We start from the raw sequence: 15,090 nt of genomic DNA, 5'->3' as shown, positions 1-15,090 counted from the left end.
AAGAAAATAACACTCAGAGGGAAAACATTCCTGAGTAAATATACAAATTGCAAGTAAATGTGATTACTTCTGCTTCATTTAACTGAGATGAAATCAGTTGTCGGTTCACTGTATATACAGAAACTCCCTCACTCGATTACAATGGATCATTAATCGGTATAGAAACAATGCAGCAATGAAAGTACACACGACAATCTCTCCTACACATTTGGACATTTAAATGCAATTTACTCCAACCCTGTAAATGCAATACAGTCCTCGTTCCACAACTTTTCATAGTTGGGCTTGAAAAAGCATTGACTCTGAAAATAAATACTGTATAGGCAATTTGTACTATTCACAGAAGCCCATTATCAACCAATAGGTACTGGTATCGAGGTGTGAATGCGTCACTCTCCTCCTATTCAGCAACTGAATGACAGATGCTGTTTGATGCAAATCGCTCAATAGAATACTTTTGTACATTTAAATAATCTATACTAATTCATTGCAATTGTTTGAAAATGATAAAGATTGTACTCGCGAATGAATAACTGTGGGCATGTAGAAAGTATACTCATGTTTAACTCAGAGAACGCCTCCGACATTCAAACATCAGTTTGAAGCCACATCAGTTACAGACGTGGCAGATGGGGAGAAGGTGGATCCACAGTTTAGAAGAAATACTTCTGCAAAGGATGTGCTGATGTTTCCTTGCTCAAAGAAATGTTTGGAAGTGTCAATGACTTTGAAGGTCGATGATTGTTTTGAATGCTTATTTTTTATATGAATTTCATTTGCTTGGTGGGAACTTTCAAATCTGAGCCACGTTCATAACAGCGATTATTCTAGCAGGAAATAGGTCTAATAATCCTGGTTCAGGAACTTCTTAAAACACTCAATTGGAGTCTACAACGTTGTATGACAAATCACTTTAGTTCCAGCTCCAGGCTAGAGAGATGGGTTGTTGTATATTTTATTTCTGGGAAACAAATGGTTTCTGTTGTCATTGAGAATGTTACCCTAAGCACAACGGACAGTTGTGTTTGCTTGCTGACCAACCAAACAGACCAACTATAAGATGCATATGCCAAAGGGTTATTGTTCATGGGGTGGTCCCAATGAAAAGGCATTTTAAATTTTGGTGTAGCATTACTTTTATTGGAACATTGTACACTCCTGCAATCTCACTGGTCCCAAAAACACAGGTAGCATACTTCCATTCATCTGATGATTATTTTCACAAATATAGGACTATTGTAAATAGTAACTGAAATATCAGCACTGCAGAGCAGCAATGTTTTGAGAACTTTGACTAAAATATTTGAATGTCAAATAAATATTTTGTGAAACACACAAACAAAATAAGGACTTATCTACACTCAGTGAGCACTTTATTAGGTAGACCTGTACACCAGCTTGTTATTGATAATATTTAATCAGCCAATCATGTAGCAGCAACTAATTTCATCAAAGCATGCAGAAATTATCAAGAGGTTCAGTTGTTTTTCCAACCAAATGTCAGAATGGGGATGAAATGTGATTTAAGTGTCTTTGACCATGGAATAATTATTGGTGCCCGACAGGGTGGTTTGAGTATCTCAAACTGGTGATCTCCAGGGATTTTCATGGACAGATTGCAGAGAATGGTGCAAAAAACTAAAAACATCCAGTGAGCAGCAGGTGTTAATGAGAGGCCAAACTGGTCAAAGCTGACTGGAGCATGACAGTAATGCAAACAACCACACATTACAACACGTCAATCTCTAAGTTGATAGGCTACAGCAGCAGAACAAATGTAATTAAATAAAATTAAAATACCTAATAAACTGAGTGTATATTGTTCCTTGATACAAACATTTCTGTGGGGTTATAAATGCTGAAATCAGTGAAATTATAGGTCTCCAGAGGCACCAAATTACAGAGTGCAGATCAAGTAGGCCAGAAACTACATTTCTCAGCAGTGTTGCAAATACTAGAACTTCTCACACTGGCTGTTGCTAGGCACTGAACACAGCTTGATGTTGACCCTCTGTGCTCTGTTTACCAAGAGGCTTCTGACAATCTGCTCACACAGTGACAGAGGAATTAACTATCCAGGGTTGCCTCAGGCCTTTTAAGTGCAGTCCGTATTTGGACTGTGACATTTTTTTTGTTTTTAATCTGTACTCCCGAAACTGATGCTTTCAGCTTTAATTTGAGAGTTTTCTGGATCCCTCACACTTTGTCTATAATTTGTGATTCACAGTATTAATGGAGATATTGGTGAGCATCAAGCCATCCAATGAGTTTGTAGGCATTTGATATAACTTGAGCTGATAAGATGCTGATATTTCAGAATTCATTCGGCTGCTGCTTTCAGATGATACATTATCAATGAAGTGAGCCAGCACCTGTGGCAACCATACATGCCCAAACTAACACCCTCACCACCAATTTCCATCCATCCATTCATCCATTATCTTAACCCACTTATCCTGAACAGGGTCGCAGGGAGGCTGGAGCCTATCCCAGCATACATTGGGCGAAAGGCAGGAATACACCCTGGACAGGTCGCCAGTCCATCGCAGGGCACACACACCATTCACTCACACACTCATACACTCATACACTCATACCTTCGGGCAATTTAGACTCTCCAATCGCCACGCCTAACCTGCATGTCTTTGGACTGTGGGAGGAAACCGGAGTACCCGGAGGAAACCCACGCAGACACAGGGAGAACATGCAAACTGGCCGACCGGGATTCAAACCCAGGACCTCCTTGCTGTGAGGCGGCAGTGCTACCCACTGCACCATCCGTGCCGCCTACCAATTTCCAAACAGTTTAAATTGGTACGCCTACATATTATATGAGTTTATTAAACTCATAACTTGGTATGCCTGTTTGGCGTGTATGTCTGTTTTTTACTTACTTCTGAGCCTCATAATTGTGTCCCTGACATTGGCACAACTCTGGTACTCATGTTGATGAACACAAAAATAACAGACTCCAAAGGTATTAACATGACATTACTGCAAAAGAGCACACATGCTCAGTCAACTTACCCTGTTTAAATGAGGGTTAAATAAATAAATAAATAAAAGCCTAGAATCAAACCTATATACTGAAAGTGTCCTTATCACTGTACTAATGTGATGGAATACACCTGGCTAATCAGTAATGGCTGAAGCCAATTGTCCAATTACTTTTGGCCCCCTAAAATGGGGGGGACTTTGTACAAAGAACGGACGTAATTCCGACATGGATCACCCGATATGTAAGTAAATACTTTAAAATTAAGGAGACACACTTCCTGACATTCACTGTTTTATTGCATGTGCTGGTGAACAGAGCCAAAATAATAGATGTTACTGTCCAAATAGTTATGGATTGCATTCTTAATATTGCTAAATTGCTTTGAATGTCCCTGAGTGACATCCATCCATCCATCCATTATCTTAACCCGCTTATCCTGAACAGGGTCGCAGGCGGCTGGAGCCTATCCCAGCATACATTGGGCAACCCTGGACAGGTCGCCAGTCCATTGCAGGGCACACGCACCATTCACTCACACATTCATACCCACGGGCAATTTAGACTCTCCAATCAGCCTAACCTGCATGTCTTTGGACTGTGGGAGGAAACCGGAGTACCGGGAGGAACAGTACCTGTGTGACATGCAAGCTGGAATTACCAACCATTGGCATGTCAGTTTTCTGGTTTAAAAAAAAAAAAAAAAAACTTTATTAAACTCATAACTGTAGGAGTCATCTTGAAATGCTTGTCTGTTAAAGTCACTGAATGGGCTGGATAAGGATCTTTGTGACCATGCCCTGTCATGCCCTGTCAGTGGGCAATGCATTACAGTTGCAGTTAAAAATAATGGAACTGTATTCCACATAACTAGTTCTCTAATACAATGGCATGATGCTCATTCCTCTGGTGCCCTCTACGGCCACAAAATGTTTTAAGTACAATTTGTCATTAGATACGTTCTTCATCGTTTTAACCACTTAATCTAATCCAGTCGTCTGTTTTTGACTTGGACAGTAAAGTCAAACTTAATCGCAATTGATACAATTGCGTAGGAAATGATTAAGCAATGCGAATACTAATAGACCGAGGTCAGGTGCTGTAACATGAATGACAGAACAGGTTCTCACATCTTCTCTGGCAACCAATGTATCGTTGACCTATTAAATCCGTCCATACCATTCATCGGCTTGTTCTGCATTTTGTCTGTGGTACACTGGGTGGATTTAAAGAATAAAGAAATGAGCTAACAAATAACTGCCCTAGCAAATGTACCTTATAATAGTGCCAACAGGTGCTTTCAATGCCAATTTTAGTATCTGTATCAATTTAATTTCTTCCATGCTGCTGTAATATTACATTATGATTCAAGTAGGCTACGCTAATACACATCAACGCTTTCTTGTGTCATAGCTATCAGTTAGCCAGACATAATAATGATATGTCTCATTGTCTAATGCTAATTATCTAACGAGTTCCTTAATGAACGCGCATGTTGTGGCGTTTTAAACTACGATCTATGTGGCCGTATTATACAGTATGATGAACTAGTAGTACAACTATCATATTCGGAAGTTTTTGTCTTCATTCCCGAACGCACAGGGAAATCTTGATATTTTTATTTGAATCGTCTCTGAGAAAAGGACACATATGGCATAATAGTAACGTACGTTATAAATTAATAGGATATTCGGACATTGGCAAACACACGTAGAATATCGCCCATACATATTATTGAAGCGAGTGCCATAAGATCGCATTATGTAGGCTATTTCTTTAACGACCCATTTAGAATTAACGTAAGATTAACTTTGCACATATTGCTGTAATTGTCCGTACGGGTGAGATATCACATTGGCGAACTTATTTTAGCATTTCCAGAATTTAATCTGCCAGGGTCGTTCTCATTCTCGTACTCATCCTCCAGCAAACGAAGACTGTGATTCAACTAAATAGAAGCAGCGGCTACTGTGTGAGTACAAAATCATCCATCCCCGCCCACCAACGTGTGCCATTGGTTAACACTACTGGTTAAATTATTTCACTCCACGGTACTTCCACATGATGTTAGTAATTCAGTGCAGAATTAGAGAACGTTCTGTGCCTCTGAAGCGGCAGCGACGAGCGACGTGGTAGGGAGAAATTGGATGATTGATCCAAGATAGTGTTAAAGACTGGCTTGTTCAGAAAACACAATTAACAGCAGATGAACTTGTGATTGCCATCGTGTCAGTGTTGGCACATGTCTGAATCTGGGGGACAATCTCCCCCACTTTAGTTGGGAAAGAAGACACGAACGGCCATGGGACGGGTTTCGAAAGGACGTTTCTTCTGTTTGGTTGTTTTCACGTTCCTTGCGGTTGGCACTATACCTAAGACAACTAAAGGTAGGGAAGCGAAACGGACTACTTATCCCGTGTTCTCGTTTTATTTAACCTCTATGCACATGCACATCTAGTGGCTGCAGTTATTTTGCTTTTCATCACAGGCAATTTCACCCTAATCTGTTATCGATTTAATTTAATCCAGGGCATATCCTACATAATGAAACACGCCTATCGACCGTACCTTAATAGCCTGCTGTAACCGCCGGCTTTTTGGTGTAACAATTGTGTGCCCAAAAAGTTGCTGCAGTGCGTGTTTGTCGTGACCGATGTAGCCTACTGTGGATGAGAAGATAAAGGCTTCTGTACCAACCTGCTCCCCCCCCTTGATAACGAATCCCATGCTTTCTCACGTGTAAACACACTTATGTTGGTTTTAGATCAAGTACATCGGCGAACCATTATATTAACAAATTGGGTATTATTAGGCTGTTGTTGTGGTTGTTATTATTGTTATTGTTATTATTATCACTTGTCTATTTCAGTTCAGAATGATTGTAACAGACCGATAGCCTATTAATTAACCGCAGCTAAACTGTAGGGAGGACTGCGAGGGAACAGTCCTCCGAAGTAACAATAGCCCTCTATTTCCTTCTCGTTGGATAATCTAAGACTGGTTACCTGAAATTTCAACTTTGTGGTATTGTCTGAAGGCTGCATTAACATTTTAAACGGAACATTGAAGTGTGTCTTTTCACATCCCCTGCATGGAAGTGTTTTTAATTATTCGATTTGAGGAGCATTAGGGACTGTTTAGCGTGGAATGCAAGATGCAACAGGCTCATATTACGCAATGCACGCGGTTTTTAAACGAATGCACATTTATATTATCTATGCTGTATATGCCTCTATGCTGTTCACATTTTATAAAAACCATTTCAAAACCTCTTGACGTCATGCATGCATGCGGAACACAATTTACAATTATTGGGTGATAAATATTCCCATGGGCTATCCCGGCCTCAACACTCAAACATCTGTTGTATTTGTGCCAAATCTGCAGTTAGGCAATTCTGTGTTTTAATACAACTTTTAACAGGTCCCAGAAAACATCCTTTCTTTGACATGTAGCTATGTAACAAACTGATCTTGGAGTACCGTGTGTGTGCTAACTCGCTCCATCAATATCATCTTGGGCCAAGATCTTCTGTCTTTGGTTGTTTGACAGCTCTTCCGGTTAAGAGAGGAACATACAGGGATTTTTGCATTGAGCCCGCCTATCTTAATACTGGCCAGGATGGGATGAAGCTAGGCAGGCAAATCAAGCCATGGATTCATCACTGTACATACAAAATGTGTATGTCCCAAAATCTACATTGGCTAGAGAGCCCTTAAATACTGAATAGCTGAATGCAAGACCTCAATCCACACTAAAATGTGAATTCTGCGACTGTGTGGCATTATGCTGAAGCCAATCGTGACTCTGTTTCTTTGAAATTCTGGAGTATTATGTAAAAAGTAACAATGTCGCACAGAGGCGGGGATATGATTAAGAAATCACTCCACAGAGAGGTATTTTGGATACACACTCTTGATTGTGTGGAATCTAATGCCCCCTCAATGTTTTTTTGTGAATTATGTTTGGCTTGGCCAAATTTTTATGCTTCTTTTCTTTACCCCATTGTAACAATGAAAGACACTAGGTACATGTAGGTGAAGCCCAAACATTTGCATTACATTAATGGCATTTGGCTGACGCTTTTATCCAAAGTGACTTACAGTTGATTAGACTAAGCAGGAGATAATCCTCCCCTGGAGCAATGCAGGGTTAAGGGCCTTGCTCAATGGCCCAACGGCTGTGCGGATCTTATTGTGGCAACACCCGGGATCGAACCAGCGACCTTGCGGGTCCCAGTCATGCACCTTAACCACAACGCTACAGGCCGCTCCCTGTAACAATATTCTAATGTATAATCATCTGAACTGTGTCATGTTGAAGCGAAACATTTTTGGTCACTGATACAGTATGTGTCTCGGTAATAAACGCATTAAAATATTGTAATTTATTCATTATACTAGAACTGAAATATCTTTATAAATATCCCAGTCAAGCAACTTAGCCTCTTGGCTACAGGCTGCCCCCAATTTGCAATGTAATTGTAGCAATGTTGATGGGATGAAAGTGTGCTAATTCTTGTGTGGTAATGTGCTAATTCTCTAAAGGGAAAAGTATAGTCCCAAGAGAGGCAGCAGGTGCTTCCTGCACAAGTGGAAGGTCATTCCTCCACAGAGGGGTGGGGATAGATACAATGGTAGACACAAGCAGGAAGTGGGAGGAGCCAGACATACCAACATCCTGGAACAATGGGGTCTGGATGGTTTGTGATGGGTATCATTTTACAATTCATCTTTATGATAATTTTTGTTTTCAAATGGGTTTCACAATCAAAAATACAAGATTTAATAATGGACGTAGCCATTTGTCCATCAAACTGAAATCATTGGACCAAGGACAGAGTTCTGGAGATGCCTGTAGAGAGGCTATGAGGTGTTGATACAGTGCTTCTGTAACAGGGCTGACTCTGCGTTGTGTATGAGATGAATTAATTGAGTCTGATGACGACTGGATGGAAGCACTCTTCATGTTACCCCCCTGCACAGAAGTAAATAAACGCTGCTGAATTTGCTCTCTGCAATATGATGGTCGCTACACATGGCACCTCACTTAAGAAAGGGCAGGATACAAGAGTTTATATGAATAAAATAATACAGTGCATCCCTCACAGAGTGAGTATACATACCCACACAGTACTACAATGTAATACAATTTGAAAAAATAATAAATACTCAAATGGTAATAACAAAATCACAAATTAATTTACCGGATGCACGTGCAATATCATAAGGCATTTGATATCTGGATGCACCTGTGATATAAGGCATTTGAGTGTGATAAATAACAAGAATATTCATAAATGTTTCAAATGTGTAATCCTCAAAAAAATAAAACAATGTCCGAACCAGATAGAAGTAAATAAATACTTCTGAATTCGCTGTCTTTGCAATATAATGGTCACTGCACACAGCACCTGCCAAGACATCGTCACACAAAACCCTCAGTGCATGGACGGGCAGTATGAAAATGAGCATATCATACTGTCATATGTAGCTAATGAGTATATCATACTTCCTATTTCACTTATTAATTAAAAAACTATGGACATAAATGCAGAATTGCAACATCTGAACTTCCTAACAACCTTCTGACACATGCATACCAGGAAGGGGGAAAGATGGGATTGCAGTGAGTTCACATAACATCTGCCATCTCTTAGCAGAACACATATCAAAATAAAAGTGCATTAGACTGTGGTAAACAGTGGCAAATGCAGCAGAGAGGACAATAATAGTCAGAACTGAGGAAAGGGAGGCCACCTAGGCAGAATGTAAGGCCTCAGTGTCAGCTCTGAAATCAGACTGAGAACGTTGTTCTGTATGAGGAAAAAAGTTGATTAGAAAGATGATGCTGTCTTGCATATTATTATTATTACTTTACATGCATGCACTATATGCTACTATCTGTCCACCATATTACTGTATGTGTATCATTACTGTACCTCTATGAATTATGAAAATAAGGGAACCATTCTTCATCTGCGATGGATCTGTAGTGTGTGTAGGGTGTATTCCTGCCTTTCGCCCAATGCCTGTTGGGATGGGTTCCAGAACCCCCACCCCTCATGACCCTTACCAGGAATAAGCAGGATAGATAATGGATGAATGGACCAATCTTTGTCCCAAAAGAATACCCTTCCTTAAATACAGAGATCGCTGTAATATATAATGACAGAGATTAATCCAAAAGGGCCATCTTGATAATGATGCGCTTGGTCAAGCTCGAAAATGGACATCTGCATCACATGAATATGGATGGATGCCTGTCCGAGGATAATTTGTACAAAAATATGCACATTTGCCTTGCCCAGCACTTGATAGATTCTCTTGCTAAATTGATTAGTGTCCTATATGTTTTTAATGGATAGATCAAAATCTTTAGTAGAGGGTTTATTGGAACGACTACCCATATTGAAATTAGGGGGCAGATAATTTGGCAGCATGGCAGGTAGTGAATTAATTTAGATTTAGTTGTTCTCTCTCTGGCGTAGTAATGGACTTGGGCTGAGAATAGGATGATAGGTTTGGTCAGATCAGCCAACAACATTTGCCAGTACTAGACAACTACATGACACACACCTGCTCTTTCAAGATCAGTCATATTGAGTTTTAGAAACAACTTGAAAGAGGTTAACATAAGCTTTCTAACAATACCAAAGTTATCTCTTTACTGCAGATATCAAGGGAGTTGTTCCATTTGAATTTGAGTGCCGTCAAACCTTGTTTAAGTAACTGCTTCAAAGTTTCAGCGCTACCATCACTTACCATCAGAAAATGTTCCAGTCTAAGTTCATTCTTTCCACTGGTCAATCATCGCCAAAAAGAAAAGGTTTGTTCAGATCTACATCAGCCAATCACATTTGCCAGTACTAGACAACTACATGACACACACCTGCTCTATCAAGATCAGTCATATTGAGTTTTAGAAACAACTAAGAAACTGCTTCAAACTTCCATCGTGAGAGTTACATGAGGTTGGGAGACTACCAACACTGGGCTGTTTTTTTCATGCAACTGTAGTCATTTCTTAGAGGCAAACCAGGTAAATAACTTAATCATATGACAACTTAATAGGTTTATGCAATGTGTATAACAATAAAAGAGGCAGGTTTTTATTATCAGCAGGTGGACAAGTCCACACAGTTGTAAACAATTCCACATTCTACGAATCTAACAGGACATGGTAAGGCTCCGACTGACCCCCTGTGGAAATGACACATATAACTATGGATTCGCTCATGCCAACAAAAGACAAATTTACAAATACATTTTCTAGGCTGGGCTGAATAGGATCTGTGGAGGGCTAAAGTCTCAACCAAAAATTGTCTCGCTACACCACTGATTTCACACTTGGGTAGGCAGGTTATTGCAAGGGCCATGTAATTTCCAAAGATTTGGATTGTATTTGTATTTATTGGATTGTATTTTAATGTGAATCATGTAATCAGTGTGTAATAAATAATGTAGTGTAATTAAGACAAGTTTGAGGTATTTGTGCTTAAAACCATAAGTACAAAACAAAACCATAGATTATGTCTTTATATTAGAAATACTGAATGGGAACCTTCAGTAGTCAGCAATGTGTAATTGCTCAGTTTTGATGGCAAGTTGAGTTATTTGGTCTTGTTAAATTAAGCCCATGTGAATGTTTTAATCTTAGATTTCTACAAAGTGTTACTGTATACACACTACTACCCTACAATGTATACATTGTATATACTGCCATGAAAGTATTTTGTCCTGATTTCCTCTTATTTTGTATTTTTCACACAGAATGGTTTCAAATCTGAAAAAAAGAAACCGAAACACATTTTAAAAATGACTATTTCATTTCTTTAATGAAAAGTTATCAATAACCCATGTGAAAAAATAATTGCTCCCTTAACATAAAGATGAGAACAGGCCTTTCAGCCCAGAAATGCTCGCCTTTTCCTACGACTAAAAGGTACTTACTGCTTGGTTTGCCTAAAAGCTAAATAGTATCTAGCACCTTATCAAGCCTGGTCTTGAAAACCCCCAGAGTATCTGCCTCCATTACATGTCCTGGCAAGCTATTCCACAGTGACCACTCTCTGTGTGAAAAAATACTTCCTAACGTCTGTGCAGAATTTATCTTTTGCTAATTTCCATTTATGCCCCCCTCGTTCTGCTATCCAAGCTCACCCTGAATCACCTGTAGTTCACCAAGGCTTTTAAATTCATTAAAGGGATTAACTATCAAATCACCCCTAAGTCTCCTTTCACATGGAATCATCTGGTTAATCTTACACTGGTTGCAGCAGCAATAACTGCAATTAAACACTTCCATTAATTTGATACTCGTCTTTCTCATTGCGAGGAAGATTTACCATATCTCTGACCAACACTCAATTCAAAATAGACAGGAGATCAGCAATAATTGAACTTAAAAGCCAGTCTATGATCACCTCATCACAGTGAGAATTCAACGCTGTTAAAGGAAATGGTCATCAATGAATATTGCAAAAAAAAAAAGAAAAAAAGCTCATTTAAACATTTCAAAGTCACACCTCTTAAGAGGCACTTTCAAACACATTATGCAGCCGTTGCTGATAAGCCAATACTCAGGTTGAAAGGGTGACTGAAAGTAATACTGATTCCTCTTCCCACTTTTCTCAATACATTAAAGAAAGGCATTGTTTACATTTTGTTAGCCCAGCCAGTTGACCTGTTTATCCCTTTTTATGCCGATGTTTTCATTAATTTCTCCATGCTATTAAAGCCAAAATGATCTCATATGCATGTCTGAGCGCTAAATCATACAGTACACGATGGCCCTGTGTTAAATCACTGGGCTCTTCATTCTCCAACCTGCCCTTTATACTAGAGCTTTAAAGGAATCTACTGTCTTGTAGTGTTTTATTGTGGTTCATTCTTGAGCTTTAGTCAAACTCTTTATCAGTTGCAGTATGTGTTTGAAATAATGTCAGTTCCCATGTTTGTTCGAAGAAGAATGTTTATATAACACCTTGAAACATTTATCATGTATGTGTTCAAATGCCTTGTCTCCTTGGTAATGAGAAAAACAATGTAAAGTAAGCAGGCCTTGGGCCTACTCCAGTGGATATGTTTTTTGGTAAGCCATTTTGCCCCTCTTTGTATGCTTACCTAGTATCTTTCTGTTTAAACACTGAATGTACACCTCATTCATATTTTAGACTGGGTCACTGCTTTTGTCGCCTTCAATAAATGATCTGTGTCATGTTCTCACAAACAACAAGGATCTAAGGGGTAGAAGAGCCATCTTATTTACTCTTACTCTTGCTGTTCTCACCATGGGCGAGCTACCACACATTTATAAAATTCTAGTCAGTTGTGTGATAAAACCCCACATAGAGCAGTTAGTGCAAGCTTTTGCAGTTCTAAACTTTACAGGCTGCTGAAAACACCGCATCAGATTTGATTTTGGTAAAAAATGAGAAGTGCATATTCTGGAATCTTTAAATATTCCATTATGTGTCACAATGTGCAGATATTACTCTTTTTTCTTTTTCTTTTTTTCTAGCCCAGTCCAGTCACTTTTCCCATCAGTCCCCCATGTTCTTTGTCGGTGGAACAGTTGTAGTCTTCGCAAATGAATGCAAGCCCTTTTTCCTTGCTGCATTCACACTGTAGAAAAGCCATGTTCAGTTTGGTTCTCCACAAAAGTATCGAGTTTACACATGCACCTGACAATCAACAACAACAACTCTGGGGGTGACATGGCTCAGGCAGTAAGAGCAGTCGTCTTGCAGTCGGAGGGTTGCCGGTTCGATCCCCCGCCCGGGCTGTGTCGAAGTGTCCCTGAGCAAGACACCTAACCCCCAAATGCTCCTGATGAGCTGGTCGGGGCCTTGCATGGCAGCCAATCGCCGTCGGTGTGTGAGTGTGTGTATGAGTGGGTGAATGGAGAAGCATCAATTGTACAGCACTTTGGATAAAGGCGCTATATAAATGCCTGCCATTTACCATTTACCAACAACATGCAGATAAAATGTGGCTATTTGTCTAAACTCAAGAGTTAGGCTAATGGATACGCTTCTATGGGCTATGCTAGACAAGCGTTCATCTTTTACAATATTAACCTGGTTGCTATTCAAACAATGTATTAGCAAGTCAAAGAAAAGGACCGACTTTATCATAGACCTGGCATGTAAGCTGCTTTTTAAAGTTTTAAAGTTTTAAAGTTTTATACCGTTTTCCTCAATGTGCCTATGCTATGCCTCATTTACTTTTGTTTTCAAGTTGACTTTTAGTTGACTCTTCATTGTTATTTCTTTTAGGGAGCATTATGGGAGTCTCTTGCCGTATTGTTTGCTACCCCAACTATTCCATACCGAGTGGATGACTGGCTTTATGGTGCACGTGATTGTACACAAATTATTTTGTAATATTCATTATAGGGTCTAATGCTGAACAAACATATCCCTAATAGGAGGTTTTTTGTTGGTAAAAAGTAGTATTAAAACATACCTCTCCACCTAAACCTTTTGCACACATTATGCAGCTCATAACCGCACCCGCAGACCTATTGTCCTGCCCCAGACTACCCAGACCTCTGCACAGGGGTGGTCGATGGGCCAATTCTTACACCTAGCTCACTTCTAGGTGAGAATCTGTTACAATTGCTCACAAACGCTTCGAGTTTTTGTGTCTCACTTCCATCAGACACACATACTTTAACAAGCCATATCTCAAACAGATTGGTCAATCCAAACAAGTGACATCTCATTTTGTTGCCCTGTCCCCTAACATCTGCTTTATCATACCGCCTTTACTGCATCGCGTCACGTTATGCATGATGGAGGCTAAATTATTTCGATTGTTGATGGAAAAGGTACAGTTTCCAAAGAAGGTCAAACGTTTTATTGTTTGTAGGCTACTTTTCATTTATGTTTCCAAGCGTCAGTCTAACGTTTTCTAAGCTCTGATCTAATATAGGCTAAATAAACAAATAAGTTTAAACAAAAACAGTTTTATTCATAAAAGTTATTCTGATCAATGTTTCATTTTCTTATGGAATGCGAACTTGATACCTCCATTGTTGTAGCCTATTAAATTCAATGGAAGTTGTGTTTACATTGTAGTTTGCTGATTGACTAGTTATTAATTTGTCAATGCCATGATAAAGCGACAAGGTTTACCTTTGTATTCAACTACGCATTACTTACACTAGCTAAGACATTACTTGCGCATCAGTGGAGCAACCAAATTTAATGAGGCAATAGTTTGAAACTAATTAGCAGTAACTAAGGACCAAGTAAAGGCTTAATCATGAACTTACGTATGACTGGTTCGAAGTTTGTGACTGATGAACCACATAGGGCGCCGAGGTAATCTTCCTTCCTTTCTGCTGCTTGTAGCCATCTTTGATCATAAAGTTAATTTAATATTCTGTCATTGCTCTGTGGGCATCTCGATAGCCTGCTGTAAATTAAGTGCTATGAAATACTTGATTTATTTAATAAAATACTATTTTATATATAAATGTTATACTGGCCCTCCTTGCAATAGGCTATCGTGCTGAAGTGTCAATGGCCTCCCTTGAGTGGCCAAAGGTGCCTGAAAAAGCACTGCTTGGCAGGCTCAGATACACCCAGTCACAACCACATTGGAGGCTAATTGACCTTTCAAAGAGGATTGATAATTGGCTGCCTTATAGAGGTTTTACTTATTTGCCATGCTGTGCTACTTGTACTGGTTAGAATATTACGGTATTTATGACGACCCTGTTATTGCACTGGTATCCTGACTGCTGACATTTGTTCTCATTAGAGGAGTGTTCCCCTGTGGGCAATAATCCAGCAGTGTGCTAAAAGATTGCCCTCACCCCAGCTAAAGCTGTGGCCACGGACAAGTAGTGTGGATAATCTCATTGCTGTAATTGACTTTTGCCCTTTACCCCTTGTTTACACCGTTTCCACGTGCCGCAGAATTGCGGGTGAGTCAACGGTAAGTGCTTCCCCCGGAGAGCCTGTGCTGCCAGGCGCTGACGAGGGAGATTTGGCTCTAATACGATAACTGCACAATGATCACGATCCATCAGTGAGGTTTGAGAGAAGGCAAGAGGCTGTCGCTCTGCTTGCTCACTAATGGGGA

The 15,090-nt window shown here is 39.7% G+C and overlaps 1 protein-coding gene across 2 annotated transcripts in view; it reads left to right on the top strand.

Annotated features, from left to right (window-relative positions):
* The first annotated feature begins 5,084 nt into the window (after positions 1-5,084).
* The window catches only part of LOC133105450 (netrin receptor UNC5D-like), a 109,347-nt gene continuing 99,341 nt past the window's right edge, over positions 5,085-15,090 (top strand). For both annotated transcript variants that reach the window (XM_061215577.1, XM_061215576.1), the window contains exon 1: positions 5,085-5,382. In XM_061215577.1, the coding sequence (XP_061071561.1) occupies positions 5,298-5,382 (85 nt within the window). In that variant the 5' untranslated portion in view covers positions 5,085-5,297. The remainder of the gene's footprint in view (positions 5,383-15,090) is intronic.

The sequence above is a fragment of the Conger conger genome, chromosome 12, assembly GCF_963514075.1.
Source record: "Conger conger chromosome 12, fConCon1.1, whole genome shotgun sequence".
In the NCBI taxonomy this organism is placed as follows: Eukaryota; Metazoa; Chordata; class Actinopteri; order Anguilliformes; family Congridae; genus Conger; species Conger conger.
The sequence above is the reverse complement of the archived record's forward strand: the minus strand, read 5'-3'. Positions and strand labels throughout refer to the sequence as shown.